This window comes from Paramormyrops kingsleyae, chromosome 24, assembly GCF_048594095.1.
Source record: "Paramormyrops kingsleyae isolate MSU_618 chromosome 24, PKINGS_0.4, whole genome shotgun sequence".
Lineage (NCBI taxonomy): Eukaryota > Metazoa > Chordata > Actinopteri > Osteoglossiformes > Mormyridae > Paramormyrops > Paramormyrops kingsleyae.
Window position 1 is genome coordinate 4,247,486 of NC_132820.1, and position 27,695 is coordinate 4,275,180.

At 46.9% G+C, this 27,695-nt stretch overlaps 1 protein-coding gene across 2 annotated transcripts in view; it reads left to right on the plus strand.

Moving 5' to 3' along the window:
• LOC111850464 (teneurin-2-like) overlaps positions 1-27,695 on the plus strand; it is a 226,916-nt gene that overhangs the window by 151,386 nt on the left and 47,835 nt on the right. The window contains exons 4-5 of one of the 2 annotated variants that reach the window (XM_023824384.2): positions 7,661-7,885; positions 20,558-20,789. In XM_023824384.2, the coding sequence (XP_023680152.2) occupies positions 7,661-7,885; positions 20,558-20,789 (457 nt within the window). Of the gene's footprint in view, positions 1-1,366; positions 1,579-7,660; positions 7,886-20,557; positions 20,790-27,695 lie in introns of those variants that run through there. The other variant, XM_023824398.2, reaches the window with a different exon arrangement.

The following is a 27,695-nucleotide window of genomic DNA, read 5'->3' on the forward strand; positions in this document are numbered from 1 at the left end:
ACTCCGTGTTTGGATTGGCTGAGCAAGTGTTCTTTGTGTCATGGTTGGCTAGGCAGGTATTCCCTGTATCTGGATTGGTGGGGAACGAGTTCTATTTCCGGTTACAGCCAGTCACATCAGGATTGAGCTACATCAGGAAGGCTTCCCACGGTCTTTCATCCTATGACAACCATATTTCATCATATTCAGTTCTAGTCCAGTGCAGTGTGACTGCCTACTTAATCTCCTTAAAGTTTCCTCCTAAATGTCTTGCTGATAATTAGGTTGGAATTACCTGACCGGTGTGAACTGCTGTTTACTCTTATCACCTGCAATAACTGAGGTAGCAAAGGGTGCAAGAGGGAAAGGAACGGAGGCAGATTGAGAGTGTAGTGGTATCTGTGTGACTGTGCGTGTGTGTGTGTGCGTGTGTGTGTGAAAAGGCGTCTGCTGGCGTGTACATGTCTGTGTACCCGTGTGCCCACCTGTCTAAATAGCACAAACACAATGGCAGTGGCCTAGCGTGAGAAATACAGAATGAGTCAATGCTACGTCCTCTTTGACCTCTTACCGAAAAGCAATGCTGACATGCCAGGAGAGACCGGGGGGACAGACAGGGAGAGACGAGATGGGGCAGACTGGGAGAGAGGGAGGGACAGATTGAGAGTGGACAGGGAGACTCAGGGAGAGGGCAGGGAGCAACAGGGAGGGACAGACTGGGAGAGGACAGGGAGGGACTGGGAGAGACAGGGAGGGACAAAAAGAACCTGGGAGAGGACAGGGAAAACTGGGAGAGTAAAAATAGAGACTGAGACAAATCTAAGAACAGGGAGAGACAGTAAGAGACTGATATAGGACAGGGAGGAAGAGAGTGGGAGAGGACAGAGAGACAGGGAGGGAGAGACAAGAAGAGGACAGAGAGACAGGGAGGGAGAGACAAGAAGAGGACAGAGAGATAGGGAGGGAGAGACTGGGAAAGACATAGATGGGGAAACAGGAGGGAAAGGACAGGGAGAGAATGAGAGGACAGAGAGACAGGGAGGGAGAGACAAGAAGAGGAAGGAGAGACTGGGAGAGAGTGGAAAATGGCAAGAGAAAACAGGCAGAGGACAGGGAGAGACAAAGAGAGAGCAAGAGAGGACAGGGAGGGAGAGACTATAAATGGACAGAGAGATGCAGGCGTGAGGGACAGGAGCCGGTCCTCCAGAGCATCGCCCTTGTCTCAGACCCCCAGTTGCACTGAGAGCGCTGCACTTGCTGGTGCCGTGCCGTGCCGAGCCTCTGAGGCTCTGCCCCTGCTCCCTCCACCACTTAGCTCTGCAGCGAGGCAAAATGGGGGGGCTGCAGGGGGGACTTGGGAGCGAGGCAGCGATCTGGACCAGTGGCTGCGCGCCGCACGTCTGAGAGCACACTCGCTCCGCTGCTGCCGTCGCCGTCCGTGTGGGTGTTTCGGTGGGCGCTCGGGCTCTGAGGGGGGGGTCCCGCCAGCACTGAGCTGTGGTGTCACTCCACGTGTGGATGCAGCATTCCCACGGAGGGGTGCAGTGAGGCACGGCGAGGCAGGATTACAGACGGAGCGCGGCATGGAGAAGCGGAAAGGTAAGCAGGGCTCCGAGCGGTGCAGGGCGGGAGGGCTGAACTCGCGGAGGGGCTCTCTGGGGGTTCGTCTCTTTTATTATTTATCACTAGCAGATGAAATAGGTCTGTTATGTATGGTCCAGTCTCACCTGCCGGGAGACACCTTCTGTGGTGTCCTCTCCACTCTTTTTGGCTGGTTTTCTGCGGCTTTCCTGTGGCTTTGCTACTTTGCGTGACCGGTAGCTGCCAGTGAGTTTCCCGGTCGCCCGACCCCGGCGAGGCCCCGGGATGCTCCGGTGCGTGAGGGGATGGAGGAGCGCTGGAAGATGGCTTTGGCAGATCGTACGGGAGCCCGAACCTGGGAGTAGGGCAGCCCGCGATCAGCAGCTGTGCCATTAAAATGCTATATGTATACTTGTCTATATGTATACGTTTAACAAAAATGTATATTTAATTATGTGCAATGCATATATTTTTACAGATACAAGGAAGCAGGATACAAGGATGCTTTAAACTGAATTAAAGAAAAGCATGTACAGTAAATTAGTATTTTGATAACATACCGGTATCTTTAGTGAAGGATGATTGTAAGGTTTATTAGGTTTTGTGTGCAGGGTATGTTTTTTAATGTGCTGTTTTTTATGTTATTAGAATTGATTACTTAGTGCTGGGGAGTGTGAGCATGCTGTTAGGAAACCCTCAGGGGGGGGCACTGCTGTGCACGTGAGGCTCCGTCCAAGCGCCGTGATCCGTGCTGCCTCCACAGCACGTGTGTGCGTCAGGCTGACGGCCGCGACAATCAGGAGAGACTCTGCAGCCAGGTCAGAGTCAGCTGACGGCTTTACGTAACCTGCACACCTTGGCTCAATTTACCCACACACCTCCACTCAAATAACCCGCACACCTCTGCTCAAATAACCCGCACACCTCGGCTCAAATAACCCGCACACCTCTGCTCAAATAACCCGCACACCTCGGCTCAAATAACCCGCACACCTCGGCTCAAATAACCCGCACACCTCTGCTCAAATAACCCGCACACCTCGGCTCAAATAACCCGCACACCTCCACTCAAATAACCCGCACACCTCCGCTCAAATAACCCGCACACCTCCGCTCAAATAACCCGCACACCTCGGCTCAAATAACCCGCACACCTCGGCTCAAATAACCCGCACACCTCGGCTCAAATAACCCACACACCTCTGCTCAAATAACCCGCACACCTCGGCTCAAATAACCCGCACACCTCGGCTCAAATTACCCGCACGCCTCCACATCAAATATCACATCAATAACCCGCACACCCTGGTTCATATTACCCGCACACCTTTACTCAAATTACCTGCACACCTCCATTCAAATAACCCGCACACCTTGGTTCATATTACCCGCACACCTTTACTCAAATAACCCACACACCTCCACTCAAATAACCAGCAAACCTCCACTCTAATAACCCACATATCTGCTGAAATAACCTGCACACCTCAGCTCAAATGACCCGCACACCTTCACTCAAATAACCCGCACACCTCCGCTCAAATAACCTGCACACCTCCACTCAGGCTCGGCTCAAATATCTAACGATTTCAATCCAGCCAAGAGAAATTCTGAGTTTTTTTTTCTTTGAGACCGAGCAGGAGAGACAGTGCAAGGACAACAAGACAGAGAGGGACAGTAGCTTTAATTACATTTCTTCCATTTAAGATCTTTCTGTAGATAATGATTTTCACTTTCTATGAGTATCCGTTGTTCTTTACTTTTGTTAAACTTTTCTAAATGTTTACTGCTATTTTTAATATTTTAAAAGACGGTGAAAGCGGACTATGTTTATTTAGGTATACCTGTGTGTGTGCAGATGTGTGTGTATGTGTGTCTGTGTGTGTGAACCTCACACGCACAGGCGCTCAGCATCCAGAGCGTGGCAGCGCAGGACGGTGTCGTGGCCCACAGTCCCCACAGGGGTGACAGGATGCCAAGCTGAGTTCTGCTAGCCATGTGGAGCTCGCCCCCCCACACCCCCCCCGGGCACATGGACCACACGGCACGGGCCGCACTCGTCACGGGGCTCTGTGGGCCCCGGCTTCCCATCAGAGGGCCCTAATTAGCCGGGATGGCCGTCTGTGGGGCTGGCGGGCAGTGGCACAGGTGCCCCGTCAGCCTGTCACCGTACGAGTGGCATCCGCATCCCCCCAGTGTGAGGTTTAACGCCGGGAACAGGCTAACAACGGGCTGCTTCTTTAACGTCGACTGCCAGATTTGACTTTCGCCGGCAAGTTTGTCGTGTGTGGGTGTATGTGGGGGGGGGGGGTGCTGTGCCCCCCCCGGTTCATGGCAAGGAGTGAGATAAAGGTTATTCTGTGACTTTACAGATAATTAGATTAAGCGGCGAAGGTGACACGAATGAGTAACGGTGAGGGTTGTCCTCGGAGGCCGGTGAGTCATCAGTGGTGAGGTCTGCTTCCAAGCCCCTTAGCGCTGTGGGGTGTCTCCGCCCAAACTACAGCCCCCTCAGAGGGGTGCAGCAGATTCCACCCCACCTCACTGACCATTCACATTGTTGTTCTTAACCGTGCACGTCAGATGGAGAGCTTGCCTTCACTCCCCTGCCACCACCAGCCTTTTGTGTGCAATTTAATACTTGGTGGGCTGGGGGGGGGGGGGGATTGGCTCCCCCCCCTCCACCCAACAGACACATTTATGCTTTTGCTTCTATTTGCCTAGTGATGCAGGTAAAAGCTTGCTGAAGAGGGAGAGAGTGAGGTGTTTGAGTCCATGGTGACATAAATAACCCAGCGGAGGATAAGGGGGGAGGTACAGGGTGTGCCTCACAATATATGGGGAGGGGAGGGTCGGGTCCTGCAGGTTCTGGTGAGACAAATCTAAGAAAAAATGTTTGTGCCCCGATAAGGCTCATTCTGTCCGGGGATGTACCGCTCTCATGCGTTTGGGGAAGGAATTTAATTTCTCTGCGCTTTGATCTTCCGAGAGGGCGAGAACTTCTAAAGACTCCAGACAGGGAATTGTGGGAGCAGGGGGAGGGGGCACAGGAGGGAAAAGAGGGTGGAGAAAAGTAGGGCAATAGGTTTTTTTTCAGCGATAGAAGATAAGAATAGAGTTCTTGCACAAAACAGCCGACTTCAAAGGCGGATATTGAAATGTAATTAGCGGAGTGTAATTACTCATCCGTCAGCAGTCAACAGCTGAGTGTCGGGACGCGGCGGCTGCCGCTGTACGGCGTCGTCTTGCCGGGGACGCCGTCGTCAGCGCTTCTCAGCCCGCCTCGCCGCCGTTCGACGGCACTCTGAAGATGATAGCCGGGTAATTAGGGAGGTGAGCGGAGGCCCTGGCGACCCCTCGCAAAGGCCGCCATAAACACGGGCGTGGCCGGCCTTGCCGTGAAAGCTCGGCACGCACGACCTCGGTGTTCACTTTTGATCATTACGCCGACCTCGATCGGCCCCTATTCCCCGCCCCTTCCCGCCTGCACGTCGCAGCGTAGAACAACACTGACTCAGTGTTAAATTTTCATTTGATGTCACGAGTGAAAGAATGGGATTCGGGTTCCGTTTTTTGGTTCCTCCCGTGGTACCGGAAATGTCATCTGCATGCAACTGAAAGGGAAAGCTGCCAAGTTATTTATAACGCTTCATTTAAAAAAAAAAACAAAAACCCCCAGCACACAAACATTGTATGGAAGGCAGCATCTTTGTCCCTGAGTGCCACTACATCGTCGGGGGCATCGTACTGCATGACTGCTGGGACTCTCTGTTTGTTTTATTGATGTTCCCGCTTTTTTTAATGACTTTTAACGGATTCGGTTTGATCAGCGCGCCTTTGAAAGCCTCCTGTATTCTCTTTCATTCCGGCTTCATTTTGGCGGGAAGCGGCTGCCACCGTGCATCTGTTCCTTGCGGCTCATTTTTTTAATTCATTTATTTATTTTTTTGTCAGCATGGAGGAGACCATCATGAGGGCATCGCCCCTGGACACCTTCCCCCCAAACATGTGACTTGATAAATCATCACAGTGCAAAGCTTGACAGCATCTTTGTGATCACGTGCAATCCGATTTGGGGCGTGTACACCGGCACGTGAACCAAATCCCCCCCCCCCCCCCTTCACAGAAGTAGGCCGACACATAAATAACGTGCATCACAAAGTTACCAGCGATTAGGCTAAAGAGTTCGCTGGGAATGCAAGAAGGAAATATAATTTGCCGCACGTCACGTGGTCAGAGATGAAAGCGGGCAGGCGGACAGACTCCCGGTGGCGGGTTCCCCGCCACTGCACACCCAGCCCCCCCCCCCCTCCCCCCGCTGACACACTTTCTGGCACATCTGAATGAAACCGCGGCGGCAACATCGAGCGAGAACGCAGCGGCGGCCAGGGGTGTACATACTGCAGGGTCTCTCAGGCCGGAACCAGGGGGCAGATTACGGACGATAAGCCGGTGGTGATAGTGAACGATAAACGGAAGGATTCGTGGGATTAAAGTATTAACATCAAATAAAATTAAAATAATATGGAGCCAGGGAAGAGGGGATCGAATGATGATCTTGGTTATGATAAATTGTCTTTTCCATCGTCAGGCTCAGGTCTTTGTTACCCACCATCCTTTGCTGCTGCACCATATTTTTATAGTGCTGGCCCTTATTTTCTCGACGGGCAGCTCAGAGGGGATCCTCAGGCGGTCGATGCAGCGACTGACGTGGCTGGTTTTACAGAGAGCGGCTATGAATGGCTGGCTGTGTCTCCCCCCCTCCATAGTCGGGGTCTAGTAAATACCGTTATGCGAGTAGCTGTGGGGTCTTTGATGACACCTGCAGTTTTGAGTAGGGAGAATGAGAACGGGCATGGAGAAATGCAGGAGCAGCTATGCCATCGAGCGCAGGGTGCAGCTACAGGTCGATATGGGGGTGGTGGGGGGGGGGGGGTCGTGAATTCCATGGCGGATGGAGGCCACTCATTACCCGGGGCTGTTGTTCCCCCTGCCGCTATTCCGCGTTTCCTCCAGGGGTCAGACAGACCCCGCATTGCCGCCACGGCACTTGCTACCATAGACCTCGTTAGTCAGGTCTGTTCAGCTTCGAGTTTTTTAGTGCAAGAAGGGGGGGGGAAAAAAACACTAATGAAAAACAAGGGAAATTAAATGTCAGACGAGCCTGCAGTGCCAAGCCCATAGGAGGAATTTAGGGGAACTGCATTGCTTGGTATAATTAAATTTCGATAGTTAAAGCACAATTACTTTTTTTGTAATTAACGTGAGCCTGAAAACGCTCCGTTCCCTTGCAATCAGCTCCTCGGCGTAAAACCTCTAAGCTGCCCTGTCCCCCACGCCCCCGCCGCCAAACCGTGAAGGTTATCTCCAAAGCCTTCCGCTCTGCCTGGACCGGGAGAGAGGCCGTCGGTGCCCCGGAACAACCCCCCCCCTTCCCTAAACCCCCCCCCCCCATCGACATTATTTAGCAGCCCAGCACTGGTGTCGTCCTAAAATTGCAAATCGCGATTCTTGGCTTCAAAAGCAAAATTCCTGCACAGAGTTTTAACGTTTAAACTTGTGAACTTCTTTTCTCCCCTGTCCAGCCTCCAGACACCCCTCAACTCTGCTTTGTGTTATATACATTCTAAAAGTTATAAGCTTTAATATCTGCGGCGAGATTATTATTGTTTGTTTGTTTGTTTAGCTGAGATGAGGATGAGACTGGAGTAAAAATAATAATAAACTTTGGAAACTTTGCGTTGACGGTTACAGCTACGCCCCCCCAGTCCCCCACCCCCCCGGTCCCTCTCGCCACCATCCCCCCCATTCTTCTTTAGTGCTGCTCCAGCTAATTTTTCCCTTCATACCTTATTCTGCGTATCTCTCGTCCTGTCAGTCCAACAGCGGCGGTGAGTGTCCTCTCGCCTTGATCTGCCCCCCCCCCAGCCGCGCAGCTTGAAAAAGTCGCCTTTTTTATAGATGAGAAACGCAGAGCAGCCGAGGCAGACAGGGGGCTGAGATTATGTGTGTGTGTGTGTGTGTGTGTCTCTACAATGCGTACCTTTCTGGCCCCGTCCTCCGGTTTGTAACTTCCTCCTTCTGTCTGTCCGTTCCCCAGGTGGCCCCCTCCCTCCCACTCCTGCCTCCAGCCTGCTCCCACCTGCCCCTCCTCCACCTTCCGGCCCCCTCCAACCCGCCCCCCCAGCCGTCAGAGAGTGCCAGGTGCCCCTGCTCGACAGCAGCTCCCCCCGCCCCATTCTGGAGTCTCACGCTGACGATGAGTTTTCCCCCAACTCCTATCTGTTACAGGCCTGCGGTCCTCTTCCTCAGCCCCCCTCCACGGGTAAGACCCGCTCGCCCCGCTCACATGAGTGCTCCGTCCTGTCAGGACACATCGTGCCGTAGAGGAGACGATGTTTAATATAAAGGTTAAAAGCTGTCCCCTCCGCTCTGCGAACATACTGCAGGTGTACTGAGCGCGTGCAGCTGAAAGGCAAACGTCGCCATAGCTGCGTGTATTTTTCATTTTTTTTTTTAGAAGACATTCCGTATTGTGGTTCCCCGGTACTCGATTGACTCTGGTTGTAAATGGACATGGGACAGCAGTGCCGGAATGCGGGACCCGAGGTTCTATGATCGCGTCGGGTGGGAAATTTTCTGAGGAAGGACCGTGCGTGTGTTTAACTGGTTTCCCTGCCTCCTCCGCAGTAGTTTGCTGATCCCAGTTCGTTTCAGGTAGAATTCGCTTCATTACAACACGGTGGCTTTCATTGAAATCAGAGCTGGGCTCTTTTTTCAAAATCAGTGTTTTTTAAGTAAGTCTGATTAATAGGAAATTTGCTTTTTTTATAAAATAAATTTTCAATTGTATTATAAAGTTTTCCCCTCTTGAAATGTGGTTGAAATGCATTTTTTTCAAATTATTTAAAATAACTGATCATGCAGCTTTTTAATGGTATTTAGATCATTTAAATATTTAAAGGTCACTTTATTTACTGATCTGCAGATGATAATATTTGTCATTTTATCATTCTTTTTTTTGTACTGCTTACTCTGATATTTTATCTAAACGAAACTAACTAAACGGAAGGGCAAAATGATCCTGCTGATCCCAAAACATTCATTTTTGTTTCAGTCAAAAATAAAAACTTAGTTTATTTCATATAAAGCAGTGGCTATTTAATGTCAAAGCCATTTTAAAATCTGTGTTTCTCTGAAGTCTGTTTATCACCATGGCATCACACAGACAAATTCAGCTGTCTGGGAACCAGACTGAGGCAAAAAAAATAACAATGTAATATGATTTGCTTAGAAAAACAAGACAGGATTCTTTTTTTATTTCTTTTGAGTTCCATTGACGCCAACAGCACAAGAGAAATTGTTGACCAGCTGATGCAAACAAATAAGATGAATTGTTGGATGAAAGAGCATATTTTCCATCACAAACTGTGAAGTGACCCCACCCCCTTCCATCAGTGGCGTACCCCCCCCCCTTGGTTATCGTGGTCCGTTGGCATTACGTTCCCGGCGGGTTGGATCCTTCAAGCGTCCTGTCTTAAGAATTACCCCGCCTTGAGTGACTCTGTCCTTTGGTGCAGCTGCTTAATATGTGGACTCTAAGTAGGGGATGAATGCAATGCTGACAGCCACAGGCCAAGGAGATTAGACAGATATTTCCCAGACTTTATTACTCTAAATTTCCTACCCGTGATCGGTGGCTGAGTTTCATTGTCCCGAAAGCGCCGACCTCAAAGCTTTTAATTACGGCGGCCAATCGCAGTAGTCTGTCGACTGTACCATCCAGCCTGACAACTGAGCAGCTCGCTGATGAGTTTCCACCGCGTTGCAAGCAAATTGCTAAACACAGGTTATATATAGTGAAGGAAAATGTGTTTAAAATAATCGCATAATACAATTTCTGCCTGAGCGTATCTGTTGTTGACGCCATTCCGGTCTCCTTTAATCCGTTATAAATCGTTACTGAGCCTGATCGGGGCTCCAAGCTGGAGAGAGACGTGATTGTAACCCTTTTAAAATAACTCCACATAATGGTTATAATTAGTTTACTGTTTGGTAGTGCAACATCAATCATACCCAGAGTAAGCATACAATAAACGAGAGCATCTCTGGCTTCAGGACTGACCCTGTAATTGCTTTGAAAAAAGGTCACCAAACAGCATTAAAATTAAGGAGAAAATCGCAAGTGTGGCCAGTGCCTGTTATTAATGTTGCATGTGCTATTTTGAAGACTCTACTATTGTTTAGTTTTATGTTTGCACCTAACGTGTCATAGAAATAATACCTAAAACAATGGATACATTTTTCTGTAGTTTTATATACTTCCTGTAAATAATATTTTATTATTAACTCCATTCTTATTTTTCATACTATTATAAATTCATTCAAACAATGAGCTTAGTCTTATTAAATTCACTAATTTTTCCCCTGTTTTTTTTACTTATAAATTAACTATCTAAATAATGAATTCATATGTATTGTTTAACTCTCGCAAATTCGTTGTACACAGTCCTAATTGTGCATTGTTACAGTTGGAGCTCGCTGCCATTGTTCAGGCCAGAGCTCCTGTTCACCTGGGCTCTGCTCCTGTAAGGTGATAAAGAACATGGCTGAACATGACAGGAAAACAAACGGCACGACTCTCTGCTGAGGGCAGCCTGGCACAAAGTTGCCGTTTTGAAGAATGTTTTTTTTTATTTTATTATTTTTTTTTTTACTTTGCATGCAAGGGATTTGTTTCTACTGGGTTTTTCTTGGCAGTAGTGAAACCGCTCAGCTAAAGCATAATTCAATAAACCAGCTATATATTCCAAAATCAGCAAAAAAACCAGTAATTATTATAATAATTATTATTAATAATAATAATGATAATAATAAAATAATCTTGATGTTGTTCTTGTTTTTGGTTATCCAAAATAAAATACATAGACGCAAAAGATAAAATAATTTTAATACGTATAAAGCGCTCTGCTATTAATGGTGTTATGTTATATCTGAAATTTTTAAATTATCTCAGCAGTACAAAAAATTATTTATATTTGTGCTAAAATAAGGAAAAGCAAATGTTTAATTATTAACATAAGTATTTTCTATTTCTAAATAGATTTGGGAATTATCCTGACTGTGTCTATTGGCATATATTTTACTGAAATTATTCTGGATAACAATACAAAATAAATCTGCTTGTATTTATTACATTTACTAGTAATGTTAAATATTTGCACATTTATTTGAGCCTAATTACTGGTATGAAAAACAAAATGATTTAACTGTAGAAAACAAACCAATGAATTCTGAAAGTACTAGTAGGCATAACCACCTAAAATTTAAATAACATTTTAAAAAGCCTTTGGTTAAATAAAGAACTAATTAATTAATTACTAAGTAATTCATGTCTTTTCTACTAATGGATACATCCCAACAGATGGAATTTTCCAATCAACTTATTTATTATTTTTTTATTCGATACCATTGAACTTCTGTAAAAAACTGCAAAAAAAATAATATCTGGATAAAGTGCAAGATTACATGCGTTATTTCAGTAGATATTTGGATTCACTGTGTTCTTTACACACAAAATGGTGAGGGTCATGGCAGTGATTAATGCAGTATTGAGAGAATGCAACTCTACTCATACATTATGCAGCCAGCTAGCTAAAAGTAACCGTGTGGATGCAAGACAAGCAATTCACTCTTACCAGCTACTATAGGTAACATCAACGTGAGAGTACAGATCTCTACACTCTGTTCAAACAGCTGCCTGACGTAATCTACTAATATTAATATGACTTCTCCTTGAAAAGAAGTGTTTTGAACCTTTTGAGTTTTCTAGATTTTTTTATACTTCCTCTTTGTTCTTCAGGCTGAATAAGTGAATATTTCAAAATATATAGATTTTTTTAATTATTTATCTTACAATAACAACACTGCTGAATTGCAGCCAGTTGAGCTTAAATGTGCATAAATGTAACTGTGAGTGTAAATGTGTTCGTGAGAAACAAGTTTTAAAATAGTTTATTATATAAAACATATATATTTTTAATATACTTTGTCTTTTTATATAACTTTTAGTTTTTCATTCTCATTACACATCAAACAAACCTGCAATCTTGCACTGGGACTTGGTTTATTTATATATTGCTTGAAAAGATATTATTTATTCATTTATTTGTATTTTTTAATATTCACATTGAGGGGAAAAAACTCACCACATGACATACTCATGCTGTTTTTAATTACTATTCATTTTAAATAAGTGCAATTACCATAAAAGGCTGTTCTGCTGGAGTAGAGCGGAAGCGCACTGCCATTACGCCTTTGTGGATCTGCGTCCCTGGGCAGAAAATAAATTCCGGAAGCATTTGCTGGCCAGTACGATGGGACTGTGGTGCATTAGCGGCACGTTTGCGCCCAGTCGGCTGCACCGCGGTTATGCTGCGACGGCCACGATCACGGTGTCGAATGAGATGGCCTAGTTAGGTGCATAAGCCACGCAAAAAAGTTTGCATGGTGCTTTTGGTGTCGTCCTCCATGACCAGACATTTTTATCTCAAAATGAAATCATTTTCATTTGGTTGATGCCACTGACAGAATGCCATTGCCTATTATATTTATAGTGTAACGTTGCAATTTTCAGGGACGCATTGACGCAGGCTATCCAGTGAATGCCGAAGGGGAAGCTAGTCGGCCACGTGCTTTACTCTCATTTGTGACGTGCGAGCATGATCAGCATCCACACGTCTCTCGCAGGTACCTGGGCAAATCGAAGAAGCTTCAGCCATGTCGTTTCTCAGGTAGCTGAAGCCGTGAGCTTTCGTGCAGAGTGTAATCTGTGCCAGACACCGTGGAATCCACTCCACCAGAAAGAGGTCACCCGCGTTTATTAACGAAGATTAAATTTATATTGTTAATTGTTTCTCTCCTAATAATAATGTTAGTAATGTAGTTTCATGGTAGCATTATGTATATTTATATAATGAAAATGAACCAATAGGCTTTTATATAACGTATCAGCAACTCACTTCTTCCGATATTTCTGTGTACTGGGTTCCTTCAGTCATGCTATCTTGAATAAATCTCCAATGGATGGGGGGGGGGGATTAAAGGGGAAGTATCTGAGTGGAACACTGAGGTATTCTTGCACTGGCCTTTAATAAAGAGAGTTATGGATTCCTGCCGTAACCCCCCCTGTGCTCAGGCTGACTGGCAGATTTATCGATAAATGATTTATTCAGGTCGAGAGCTCAGCAACAAATCAGGCGTCTTCTTTTCGCCTCTCCTCCCGTGCTTCACTTTCAGGCTAATGCGTGTAGCTTCTTCCTCTCTTTGGCCGTCGTGCCTCCTGCTTCGCCCATCCAGAGGCGGGTTCCCCGGTAAGGGAACCTGCGCTTGAGCACTCAGCCACAAGCCACTTTGCCGGTGTTTAATACACAGGACCGACCCCGTTTCCATCACCTTCACCACCTTAACGCTGGAGGTTGGGAACAGCCTCAGCCGTCGTGTCTAGCACATTAAATTATAATTAGCCCTGTCCACAGTGTGCGGGAGAGCTCTGCAACACAGCGGCAACTTAACGCTCCTGCTTTTAGTTCTGCTTCTGTAGTTCTTTTTTGGGAGAGGGTGGTAGCTAAATGAAACTACTCAGCTCTAAAGCCCGGTAATCAGTCAAGGTTCTGAGTCTTAATGTGTCCTGAAAAGAATACATAAGGAAAAGAAAAAACGAACAGAGCCACACGGGCCTCTGAAGATGTGTTTATAGACGATTTAGGGGAAACACTGAAAGCGTAATGTAACTCCATCGGTTCATCAATAATTCATTACAGTCTTGGCTTACCGGGCGATCGTACGTGGAGTGGACATTGTATAAATAATGCAGGGGAGCTTGTCACAATACTTTGACTGACATTTTGTGGCCTAGTTCCCGACTCTCGGAAGAAATACCGGCACGGGCTGGATTCGAAGACCCTCGTTCGAGGCGGATTTACGGACACTGCTGCTGTCTGCCGCGTGCTTTTCTGTTAATGTAAAAGTTTGCGCTGTCTAAATGAATGTTTTCTAAACATGCCGTCCGCTGCTAATAAACAGCATGCAGTTCGCCTCAGTGATATCCAGTGGAAATTCTGCAGGTGAACATGCTGTTGTTGCGTATTGCGCTCTGTATCTGCAGTGTGAGTGAGCATGCATGGTATCTCCATGTAAGTTACACAGCTGCAAGGGCACCTTGCAAGAGGCCGTTGACATTAAGACAATGTGGCGAAAAGGAAAAGACGAAAGATGTCCTCTTAAATCATGAGTCAGTCAATAATCACTATCAAACGCAGCAGAACGTGATGGTGAACATATCTGCGGTGCCTTTGCAAGGCCATTGCACTTGTTTTCTCAGGTTTTGCTTTGCTAGCTGATCCCGTTTATGACGACTTTCATGTTGGCATTTTACTTTATTTCGGAGGACTGAGTAAACTCTGTGGTGTTGTAAATCGGTTACGCGTCACTTGCAGCCTTCCTGTGGTGTGGCATTTTCCTTTCCAAATAAACAAATAAAATAGCACTTTATGTACTTACACATTAAAAATAAATGTACCAAAAACGCATCTTTTAAGCATCTGCCTTCAAATAGCAGTGGTAAACTAATGGATGGGCAGTATTCCGTGATTAAAGTGTTTAAATTCCTATGTTTATGGCACATGTGTCCAGAAACATTACAGAGATGTCGTCACCTTTTGCTTGTTTTCTTTCCCATCATTTAAAATGATATCAGCATGTAAAAACAGTTACTAACCATCCCATCAAGCGACGTTACTCTGTAACAAGGAAACAATGTAAAAATAGAAAACAAAGCATATCTGCTTTACTCTGCTGTAGTGATTAATATCGCTGTTTTATATGCCTTATATATACTCATTTAAATTGCCACCCGCTTTTTATTGAGCATAAAATCACTGATGCCTTTTGAATGATTTAGTCCAATATTTATGTAATTAAGTGCAATATCGATTTTTGTACGTGTGTACAAGCCCATCTGACATCCCGCTGTGTCCTTTCTCAAACTAAATTATTATCCCTAACTGTCCTAACTGACTTCTATATATTTTCCTCTCTGTCGAATTATAAACTTTGATTTGTAGCGTTGCTTGAAAACTTAAAGCATTTTATAATTAAAATACTTTATTTTTTTTTTTACAAAAAAAATCACATTTTTAAGTGTGCAACCATTTTGAAAGCTTTTATAGGTTTATTAAGATTTTAAGACAAATAACAAGAATAAGAATAATAATAGTAGTGTTTTTGTTATTCAAAATCATTGATAGCCGTAATCTTGATTTGTCTGCTTGTTGCTAATGGGATTTTTGCGTTTTCTGAATGGAGCCCAGTGCCCCTGCTGGACCTCATGACCCTGTCTCCGGTCCAGCCCCCGGCTGATATACACAGACTCCGTCTGGTGTCCATCCCCCGTGTTCAGGCTGTGCCTCTTTTTATGAATGGCACACACCTCTACATCCAGCTCCTCATTTTAAGTAAGAGCACGTGTCCTCCGAACCCTCCTAACTTAATTTGTTTTTGCATGCCCCGTGATAATGAATTAGCGCATTAATTCATTTTTATAAAAAATATAGTAAATCTTTATATCAGTGATTAACAGGAGGTGATGGAAAGGCATTCGCTTAAGAGGGACACTTCTGCTCTGCGTTTTAATACTGATGGAGCAGGGTTGTAGTATTTTTCGCAGTGGGTAGTAATTATCAAGTTAGTAATTATCAAGTTTGTTTCACATTTTAAAATTTGTTTCAATTAAAAATTAGCAAAAAAACAAAAATGGAATGCATTATTCAACTGCATGCTGAAAATCCTTATGGATGTCCTAATGTATGTCGTAAAATATTATTAATATAATATAATGTTTTCTCAATATAATATAAGGCTCTGTAGCATAAATGACTCTCAAATTACAGTTAGGCTCTCTATATCTCTCTATAAGAAAATTACAGTCTCAGCTGTTATGTTAAATAGATTTTCAATTTTTTTTAAATTAGCTATGTATTATAAACTGAAATTTCACCATCCAAATTTTTTTTTTCTATTGGAATTAAGTTTGGTCACATATAATACAGTTTGCTTGTTTAACTTTTTTTCCAAATCCTGAGGAAGGTAATATTTTCAGTCATGACGTACCTAAACAATATATACAACAGTATTTGTGTGATTGGCCTTGTAAAGTGTCCTTTCAGAGAGCAGTTTGTTTCAGATCTGAATAGGAGAAATTGCAAACATAGAGCCCTCCACCTTGTACATGTAGGCAAACGTTTCCCAGGCGATGAAGGAAACTTCTACAGAAAGGGGAGATCGAAATGGAATTAGCATCTTTCTGTTTGGCTTTATGTTTGATTTCTTGAATTAACTAATGGTATTAAAAGCTCATTTTTTGCTTTTTTTTTTCCTCCCAGCGCCTGCTCATTTTGCGAACATTTTTCAAGGTTGCTGTTTATCAAGTCAGTTTTGCAGTTTTCTGCTATCGGTTCAGTTCAGGTTTAGGGTAGAATTCGGCTGGAACCCAACAGGCTAACAAGACACTGTGTGTGTGTGTGTGTGTGTGTGTGTGTGTGTCTGTGTGTGTGTGGGGGGGGGGCGGGGATTGAGAGTCTTGTGTATGTCCACAGGTGTCTATAGTAGGCATATTGTCCAGTGATGAATGTGAGTGTCTGCTCTGTGTGTGTGTGTGTGTGTGTGTGTGTGTGTGTGTGTGTGTGTGTGTGCCCAGTCGCCTGGTAGACTGTGTAGCTACCCTTGCCTGACCAGGAGCTTCTCTCCAATCTTCCTCACACCGAGCATCTGGATCCCGGGTCACTGTGTCACCCAGCAGACCGGCCGCTTCCAGCTACCTGCGGAGGCCAATAAAACGCTCCTCTGGCAGCATCGGCTTGCCCTCTCCCTGTAAGTCATCTCTCGGAGCTGACGGCCTCCGTCTGCGAGGTGTGAAGTGGCTCTATGGGGAGCGAACGTGTTTTTTCTCTCTCTAAACCGGGGGACCTTTGTGCTGTCGACGTTGTGTGGGACGGTGTGCAGGAATGTAATCTCCGCACTGCTCCTGACCTTCTTTCCTGCTCCTGCACAGCTCCCTTAATGTCACCTCGACGCCGTGCCCTACATTGTCTCGGCCGGGGCTCTTCTCGTTAGAGGGGAGCCCCCAACGTGTCCTTCTGCGGGTTTAACGCCGTTTTTCAGCGCTATTTAAAAGCCTTCACCGCATAAGCCTATTTGGTGGCGCGGATCCTGCACGCCCACGGCTGTCACTTCCATTTCCCCGGTGATGCTCGGCGGCGAGGGGGCTGGGAGGGGGAGCGGTCCCCCGCCTCATGATCCGAGTCCGGCCGGGTCGCCGCGCCGTGTTATCGGGCCGCGGGGTGGCCCAGGCGGCTGAGGGACGCGACCCCCATCGGTCTCTGCGCAGCGTGGCCCCAGGAACCCGGAGGGTGTCCCAGTTGGCTCCCATCTCAGCCACGCCGGGCTCATCCTGTGTCGGGGTGACTTCCTGAGGCGGTTCAGGGCTCCCCATTACACGGCCGGCTGGGGGGGGGCCGCAGCTCAGCGACTCCCAAACACTCCGCCATTCAACTCGCTACTCGCCTTTCGTGGCGCCGACTAAATGTGTCGCTTTTTTTCTGTTTACTTTGTTGTTGTTTTTTTTTTCCGTATCGCTTTCATGGATACGAAGCTTTCAGCATCTCGTAATTACGGCCGGTGTGAGACACTGGGGTTATCGTCGCTTATTAAAGGCGACATTGACAAAGAAAGCCCGTGGCTTTAATGAGGTATATCCGAGACAGATATCTGAGGCTTTTAAAAATACCTTTAGAAAATAAACTGAGAAAAAGCGTAAAAATAATAAAGTCCATAAAATGATATATTGTAAAGTTGGTTTATTGAAGAAGACAGTTTACTATTCTGATTCATTTTTTCCATGCAGGTTTTGTATTTATTCAATATAGTTCTGTTATTCTCACTAATAAAGAAAATGAATAGCTGTTACACAGTGTCGAAAGTGTAAATGAAACGTATAATATTATCAAAACATATTATCCATTAATTAAATAAAAATATCAGTATTGTACAATGACAAATGATGTATTTACTTTAGCATTCAGAATTCTGGATTTTAGTAGTTGTATGTATATCCTAATGAGATAACATTTGTGTCCTAATACTAATAATAAATAAATAAAATCTGTAAAGTGATTTTATAAATTTTATAATCTCTTTAAGTTTGTGGAAAAATGCCACCATCAAATATTTATTTTACCTTCTCAATAAATAGAATTACCCACAAAGTGTCTTTTGTTCAGAAACCTTGAAAACGATTCTTGATAATTCTAAGTTAAAAGTTCAACGCAAATGTATAGGTCAAACACAAAAAAGTATCAGACTGGCTGCATAAATTTCTTCGTAATGACAGAAAAAAGTGCGAACGACTGATGAAGTGCTAGAATTGCTGATCCAAAAGACGGTCATATCCAGACTATTGTACATTACTCCAATAAAAAGCATTCAGTTAGTGGGATGGGAACGTATTCCATTCCAATCTATAAAGAAACTTAAATCACTGAGGACCAGATGAGTAAAATAAATGACTCAGAGATCATTTTTCCAATAATTATTGCTTGTAATGACTTGAATACACTGTATCATATGGGAACAAAGGTATCCATGTTACTGATGTAAATACCACTGTATGGGAGGGCAAAAATCAACCAGTAAGCTCTTTGTATGCTGCAGCTACTGCAGAGATTAAGCGTGAGATTTTATTGACGTTGTATGAAGTAGCCTCAATCACCTAGGCTCGACAACAGAAGCGTCTTTAATGAAGTCTTAGGCTCTGTAATTCTCAATATTAAATTTCTAATCGAAATTATAAATAAAAGTAAATAAAAATCTTGTTGACTTTTTAAGTGTTAATAAATCAAACATCAAACAGTATTTGTTTCGCTTTCGTTTTGATTCGATTCAGTGAATTAATATGGGTGGAAGATTTTTAAGACTCTTTAAAGGCGCAGTGTCTCACTTGGCGTCCTTCCTCTGAATGTGTGTGTGCTTTGTGGTCGTTTCGCTTGGGCCTCGTGTGTGTGTGTCCCCCCCCCCCCCCAGCGGGAGTGGGATGTCCTGTGGAGCCGTATGTGGACGGCATGTGAGGTGTGTGTGAGCCTCAGGTACACACTGTGTCACAGATACGCCCCGAAACATTGAAAATCTCAAAAGATTCGTAAAGTCTCCCAAACACCTACCCCCCCCCCCCCCGCCCTGCCAAGCCCAACCCAAACTGGGTGTCGTCTGAGCAGTCAAGTGGGGAGTGAGGAAGGAGCCAGCCTTTGTTCTCCCTCATCAGTATTCACTGCCCACAATGACACTTCGCCCAGGGCTCTGTGTGTGTGTGTGTGTGTGTGTGTGTGTGTATGTGTGTGTGTGTGTATGTGTGTGTGTTTGTGTGTGTGTGTGTGTTTGTGTGTGTGTGTTTGTGTGTGTGTGTGTGTGTGTGTGTGTGTATGTATGTGTGTGTGTGTGTGTGTGTGAATGAGAGAGAGAGTGTGTGTGTCTATGTGTGAATCTGTGTCTCGGTGTGTGTGTGCACGTATGTGGGAGCGTGTCTGTGTGTGAGTGTGTCTATGTCTTTGTGTGTCTGTGTATGTGTGTGTGTGTGTCTACTGTATGTCTGTGAGTTTGTGTGTCTGTGTGTGTGGATTAGGTTTATATTACATTATGGGGATCAAATGTTCCCCATAATGTAATAAAAACCTGTTATTTTGACATTGTAGGGACCATTTTTCAAGTCCCCACAAAGATTTCTGAATGCAGTCAAAACAGTATAAATGGCAAAAGTCTCGTATTTAATTTGGTTATTTATGGTTAAGGTTTGGGCTGGGTAGGAGTTAAGGTCGTCATGTTGGGATTAGAGTTTTCCCCATAGAAATGAATGGAGAGTCCCCCAAAGATACAATTACAAACCTGTGTGTGTGTGTGTGTGTGTGTGTGTGTGTGTGTGTGTGCCCGCATTTGGACATTCTCACGTGCGTGTGTTTGTCATTACATGTGTGTCTGTGTCTCTGGAGGGCAGGCTCTGATTATGTTCAGTTTTTTAATTTAATTTTTCATATTAGGGAATACTGTCTATCATTTTCAGGCTGGAGTCACTCATAATCGGGGAAAAAAACACATTTTTTGCTCCTGATTGCTCCATAATATTTTGTATCATTATTAGGGAAGCAGCAGAGAGGAGCCGGCGGAATAGATGGGTACGGTACGGTGCGTCCCGCTTCTCGATATTCATGCCTGTCCGAGGCAACACTTTCTCAGCCATCAATCTTCTTTAAGGAACAATCTTTAGGATTTTGAGGGAAAGCAGTTTATTTTCGGCTTTCAGCTCCTGAGATATGACTTCTTTATGTATATATATGCTTAGACAGGCAGTTTTTTTCTCCTCCATGGTCATTTATAATATTTACACTTTTCTGATGTCAAATATTTGCAAAAACAATTCTAGTGCCCTCCCCCTCCCCCATTTCCCGGCATTTGAACCCGCAGTGAATGAATGGATAGTCACCTGTATTAAGGTGAAGAGACTGTACAGCATGAGGGGAGTTTGAAGGTCGAATTGTCAGGGCCGCGTTCATCCATTTTAAAATGCGGTGGCGGCGTGACCTTCACACTTTACCTGGAGAGCTCTGCTCCTCATCAGAGGTTGGTGGGGGGGGGCATGAATATTCAGGTCACTCCGGAGGGTAACGCTGATCAAGCGGCCGCCTCTGCTCCTTAACGCCACGTGCCGAGATGGCCGTAATCATCTGGCATCACGGGACGCTTTCCACAAGCTTCATGTTTGAGGCATGAGAACCTGCTGTCAGCGTAGTGCCCAGAACGACAGCCAATCTGAATGAGCAGAAGCAGCTGCGCTGTTTTACTGGGAGGCCAGTCTCCCTGTTTTAACCTTCCCTGCTGTTCTGTCCGTCTCCAGGTCCCCCGAACCACCACGGCCAGTCGAGCCTGCGGCCGCCGCTGCCCCCCTCCCACAACCACCAGACGTTGTCCCACCACAATGCCTCGGGCAACTCGCTGAGGCGCAACTCGCTGACGGGCCGCCGTGGCCACGCGCCCATCTCCGGGCCGGCCGATGGCCCCACCACGCCTGAGTCGGTGCAGCTCCAGGACAGCTGGGCCCTCAACAGTAGCGTGCCGCTTGAGACCAGGTGAGTACAGCTTGCAGGTGCAATGACGTGCATACATGGAAAGGCATGCATACATGGAAAGGCATTCAAACATGGAAAGGCGTGCATACATGGAAAGGCATGGATACCTTGGAATGCATGCATACACAGAAAGGCGTGCACTCGAAATGATGTGCAAACGTGGAAAGTCATGCATACATGGAAAGGCATTCAAACATGGAAAGGCGTGCATACATGGAAAGGCATGGATACCTTGGAATGCATGCATACACAGAAAGGCGTGCACTCGAAATGATGTGCAAACATGGAAAGTAATGTGCACAGAAATGTATGCACACAAAATGGGGTGTTTGGAAACACAAAATGGTGCTTTGGAAGGTTTGCAAATATGGGAAAGTGTGTACACAGAAAGGCATGCACACAGTATGGCTTGTGGACAGAAAGGCAGCAAATCATAAAAATCACGTAAAGGAATTTGAACACCTGCAGCAACAGTGCAGCTAGCTATATGCAGACCACACCTCAGTGGCAGACACACACACACACACACACACAGGGAATACGCTGGGGTGCTGGTTAACATGCACATGCACGGACAATAAACGGTGGGGCAGCGAGATCTCCCCCCCCCCCACCATCGCATTCCCTTTGTTGCGTCTGAGTCCTGCCAGGTCTGAGCCTCCCGCGCCGCCTCCACAGGCTCTGCTCAGATGTTTTATTCACGAGGGGGCCAAGCCGACCCGGAAACCCGCCGGCACACTCCTCGATCCCACCAGGGCCCGCATCCATGCCCATGTTAGTCTGCCCATTCTCTTTCTGACTGCTGCTTTTGATGCCGTGGCCGAGAATGAAGCCGATGGGTTCCCGGGTGGGGCAGGGCAGGCGGTATATTGCCCCCCGGAGGACGGGAGGTGTCTCTGCAGCTCTGCCTCGTACGAAGCCGGCACAGCTGGGTATCCCGCTGCTAATGAGCCTAGGACCCAGACGAGGGGGCCAGGAGGAGCTCAGAGGAGGCGAAAGACAGAGACTGGCTGGCGTTTGATAGCAGCAGCCCATCTGTCAGATGGCCGGCTCTGTACAGAACGTGTCGATATGTCAGAGAGAGCAGCGACAACCCGGCGCTCCAAGCTACCGTAATACGGCAAGTGAGTTATCTTCCTAACGAACATCATAACAATGTGCATAATTTCATTACTGGGCAGCAACAGGCATGCGACAGCCAACTTCGTAATGACACGGCCATCCTGGAAGACGAACGGCCACCCGTGGGAGAGCGTATCGATATTCCAGGTGAAATTCAGCAGGGCGAGCCTCGAACGCTGTGAGTTTCACCGGGTGTTTGTGTTTACCAGACGACGAAGCACAAGTCACAAATCGAGATTACACAGGGGGCCACGATTCGCTGATGCTGTCCTCTAGTGCGGGGAAAACGTCACGCTTTCCGGAAGCTTCCGTGAGAATCTTCCTAAAGGTGACTTTGTGAAGTCTTATAACTAGATATAAATAGGTTTTTAGTGTACACAAAAAGTCTTCCGTTTACATTTCATGCACTCATATTTACCTTGAATCCGTTTTCATGAGGAAGTGAAGCGCTTGTTTATGATACAGTATGTGGCTGTTCTTGAAAAAGGTAAATGTTCAATCATTATATTTTTTATAAAATCCTTCTGAAAATTGGATGTGACTATGAGGTGTTAGGAAGTAATAATTAAAATGCGTTTTGATTGCATTTGACATTTGAATACCTCGAATCCTGAATCTCACAGGTTTTTTTTTTTTTATCTAATTTTGTCAGTGTGTTCCTCTGGCTTGCTACCTTACCTCGTTATCACCTGTTCACAGATCTGCTTGGATGCGGCTCCTCCAGTCATCCCGAGGTGGATAGCGCTCTTTGTTTAAGTCCCAGCCTCGCATCGTAAACTACGGCTAACAAATTCACTGAGTGCAGATAGAACAATATGAATGAGTCACAGCTGAATGATCAGGTCAGGCTTATTCATTCAGTGATATATATATATATATATATATATATATATATGTATATTCGGTGAAGGACGGAGTTATTTTTACGATGCGAAAACATTTACTGTATATGCAAATTTTATGGCAGTTTGGGAGCCTTTTGGGAAGACTTGTGGAGGACGCTGCCTGCACTGATGGAGGTCTTTCCTTCGCGTCTGTAACCCGAGGCGGATGGAGGGGTTAGGAGATCCTGTAATCCGTTTGACAGGTGACATCATCTCGTTATTTCCCATCAGGCTGCAGTAGAAGGCGACTGGCGGGCCCTTTCCCCTGCGGAACTGGCCGCTACCACGCTACATTTGCCGCGTTGTCTCGCTGTCAGACGTCTCATTCTTGACCCTCCGGAAGCAAAGCCTGTGGGCCACGTCACCGTCACGCGGGCGAGCTTCTGGGTGGGACTCCCAGTGTGGATTTTGGGTTTCTGATAAGGAGCAGAAGGTGTGTTTTCCAAAGCTGACAACCTGTCAGACCACCTCTGTCCCCCCGGTGCGAGACCCCGGAGCCAGTCTCCTCCGGAAGCCTCACTCCCCAGCAGGCTAATTAGCCGACGGCTTTTCGAAACTCCTCCGTTTCCGTCGCCACCTAGCTAACTGTCCGCGTGTCGACAGAAGTTAACGTGGCACGTGTCCACCCCAGCCCGGAATTACACATAAATCATTCTATCATTTATCCAAGCGTCAAACAAATCCTGTAGCTGTGCATGTGTTTCGGGAAATCACTCTTCGTCAGTGAGGCCGTTACATCGAGCGCGATGCACGTTAACGAAGTTTTGCCGCCGTCCCTAAAACTCCGGGAGCCAAATACCTCCACAGGTCAGCTGTTGCTATTGGCGACCCGTCCTGCATCTCCGTGACGACGTCGTCCTCCACACCCCGCTGGCCTGTCCCCAAGCTGCCTGTGACAGGTGTGGCTTTATTGCTGCGTTTATACTCCGCCGACCCTTAATGAATCTGACCTCTGGCCGCTCTCATTAATTTCAGCTTCCGGTCGTCTTCCCGGCTGACAGCGTCCATGAGAGCACTTAAGCCTGTTGGTCATGTCAGCGACTGTGAGAGCGGGAGCTGGGGGGGGGGGGCGTTCCGTACTCCCACTGCAGAGGGTAAACATGGGGTGGGGGGGGGTATTTAAGTCAGGGGCCCTCCTTCCATTCCATTTCAAAACAGACGCTGATGAAAACAGACTTTAATAAGGACAGATAGCTCATTATCATGGGAATTACCTACTCATTTTAATTCCTTGTTGTGCTCCCTGGCAAGATCTTATTTACGTTCGTTTCAATAAAACGGGATACCTGGAGAGCTCTGTCGCACACGCCGGCTGCCTGGCGGAGAAAAGCCCGTTACGGTGCTCTGGCCCGGCTCCTCGTGCTGATTGATCGCCGTCTTTTAAAGTTCAATACCTGCCCTGAAATTAAATGCGGAGGAAGAGGAGAGGGGTCTCCCGGCTGGTGTGGGAGGGAGAGGGGGAGCCGCCGCCCCCCTAACGCAGCGCCTACTCCACGCTCTCGGTATACCGTCTGCTTCCGCTCGGCGCAGACGCGAACGAGGCCCTCCACGCTTTTTATAGAAGACCTTTAATTATGAACAGACACGGCGAGCTCAGGGGTAAGCATGGCGGTGCGCGCCGAGCGGCTAACGGCGAACCGCTGCGGAGCCGCTAAAATGCGGCGGGAAGCGGCCGCGGCTACGGAAGCAGGCGCCCCGGCGTCCCGGACCGCGGGCCCCCTTATAAAAGCCCTATGAATATTTAACGGCCCCCGTCGCCCTGCACTCAGCGCGCGCACACGCTCGCTCCCCTGAGCCCCATGGCACCCATCTCCCGCCGCCATTACCCACGAGTCCCCGCCTGCTCCCCCGCATCCAGACGCCGCGTCCGCGTCGACGCTGCGCTTATCGTAATGCTGCATTTCAGAAGCATTTATTATGCTCCACGGAGTGCACTAAGCACACATTTAGCTTTAAGTACATCGTTTACAGAGTCATCCGTCGCTTTTAACTGTAAAATAAGTCAGGCTTCGTTCCACGGTTGTCTGCAGGACGCCAGTCCTGCTCCGTGTTCCCACATGCACCCGTTTTGTTGCATTTCCTCCTGTTGAGATTTACCCCCAGACCTGCGTGCGTTTTTTGGGTTTTGGTATTGCGCTGGCTTGTGTTGTGCTTGCTAAGTGTGTTTGCACCAAGCTAATTATGCGCAATTATGTTTTCATCTGCCATAATAATACCTGTATAATTATCTGGCTCAATTGTTTCTGTTCTTCGGAACTAATAATGTTCCCAAGACAAGAGTGGGATGCAGAACGCAGCCAGTTAGTCAATGACGTGCATCTCGTGCTCAAATATTTGCAGTGCTGGTGATAGTGGTGACAGGCATTAATGATGGGTCATGTGATTAACCAGACAGTGCAAATGCAGTGCGCGGAATGCAGTGCCAGGGATGTTCATTGCACTGACATATTTTTGTAAATTGCAATAAACCATCAATGACCAGAGGCGGGGAGAAACACAGGGAGGAGCTTTCATGCCGTTAATTGACCGTTAATTGGTTAATGATTAATTACTGCTCAGGTGTGATCATTTAGGATGGGTGAAGGCTGTGAAGCAGGTGTGTGAAGGCCGCTGTTAATCTCCACCTGGTCTTTAAAGTCAGAATGAGACGTTTGTGGGTTTAGGGTTGGGGGGGGTTAGCACCGGAACCCTAGTTCTGCCAGTGGAGTTTGCAGTATGGGGTAGCTTCCCTCTCTTAATTTCACAGGTTGCAACGCTCGCTTGTGTGACTGAGCCTCTGCTGGAGCAGGTCGTGACCCCGGGCCCCCGTCTGGGCCGATATACTAAGGAATGAGCCCCCTGGTGGTGGCCTCGGATAGTGACAGTGAAGGGAAATACTTAAGCAGCTCGACCTGGGGGAGAATGTTACCCCAACCAGAAATCGATATGAGTGCCTTTGTGATTTTGGGTTTTTAGGGGCCTGGATTGTAGCCCCCTACTGTTCTATGCCCACGTGCCGCCCTAAGCCAGCTTCACCATTGGTGCCCCCTATCTGAGACAAAGTGAAGTCATCGCCCCCCCAGAATGTGGTAGCCGCCCGTGTCGCCTAATGAGTTAATCAGCGCTGCCCCCATCTCAGATTATGATGGACTTTATCGATCCCAGTGGGAAGTTACATTTAATCTACGGCTAAGCAAGGCTAACCGTCAAGCTGGGCTCGCCTACCTGAAGCGATTCGTGGTGTTACTCCACCTTCAGCGAGTGCGGCGGCTGTGGAAATGGAGGAGAGCATGGCAGTGACACTGAAGGTCACGTCAAGGTGATCTCCGCGGGACAGCTCCGGCTTCTGCCGGGGCCTTCCGTCTTCCGCGTGTGTTTTGCTCGTGGGGAACTGCAACATGGCCACCATTTTTCGATGAAAAATCGGACTGCCCCCCCACCCCATATATATATATTTTTTGTTACTGTTGCAATGCTGCGGCAAACAGCAGCCGATCGACAGTGTGGGCCCCCGAGAGGGATGACACACGATCCGCACCCGCTTTCTCCCATAACAGGACTGAAGTGCTAAGTACCAGGACGCCTGGCTTGATGTTTGTGGCTAAATGTGGGCTCTGTGTTAGCCGTCGTCCTCTGGGGGCTGTTGGGGGGGGCGTTATTTGTGTTACCTGTGGTCTTCCTGCAGGAATAACTCTCCTCTATCAGGCCTTTGTTTGCTTGCCTTTTTCTGCTCAAAAAGCCTCCCGACAGAACCTCGCAGCCCACCTGTCCACCGTGGGCTGCGTTTCTCACAGCTCACCTTGCCGCCTAACGATTGTCTGAAATAACCGTAGCTCATTAACGCACGGCCCGGTTCCTGGGCCCCCGACGGCCGCCTTTCCCGTGGGTGGCCGCAGGTCTCGCGAGGGTGGAAATTGTTATCCGCTAAAACCTTTATCCATCCGTTTATTGTTAAAGCTTCTCTTTTCTCACCCCGGAGCCCGGCGCCGCGGAAGCGGCTCCCTGCAAGTTGTTTTCTTTCTTTCTGTTTGTCAGTGGTTGCCAAGGTACGGAGGCTGTGTACAAAAGAGCTCCATTCTCAGCTGAGCACCGTAATCATAACGCGACCCAGAGCCCTGTAAAATAAATGGGAATTTTTTTTTCCCCCCACCATGCCTGATGTAGTATTGTAGGTGATACGACAGACATTAGCGTCACGGATTACGAGCTTCCCGGACCCATGCCGGTGTGCAGTTAATGAGCGTCACACTGTGGTGAACAAAAGAACATTAGGAACACATGTGAAACACGCATGTAAGAATCCCTGCGAATGAAATCATGTGGCACGGGCGTCATGAGAGTTGGGAAGGGGTTCCTGCAGGGTGGGTGGGGCGTATTGTAGGTTGAGAGAGAGAGAGAGCTGGACCTGACTTACAGCCTTGGTAATGATGCACTCATGAAGTGAATCAATGTGAAGCGAATTTCTGCCTGTCTGCACACCAAGCCCCACCCGCTTACAGCAGGTAAGGCACAGACGCACGTCCTGATATCGCCAAGTTCGACATGTCCCTGCGTCAACAAGGGAGGGGGCTTGTGTTTCACTTCGTTAACCAATCACAGCCTTCGCTGTATGACATCACCATATAAATTAAAATCCGGTGTTCTCTGTTTGGCGACATGGCGCACAGATATGTAAAGTACCCATTTTATTGTGTATGCCTCTTGTTGAATGAATGAATGAATGTTGCATTTATATAGCGCTTTTATATGGCACCTTTCAAGGCACCCAAAGCGCTTTACAGAAGAAGGATTTTACAAAACATACCAACATGCTTATCGGGTGTAGGGAGCAATGTAAGGGCACGTCTTTGTTTCATGATGATAATAATAATAATAATAATAATAAGGCTTGAACTGGCAGCCTTCCGATCAGAGGCACTGA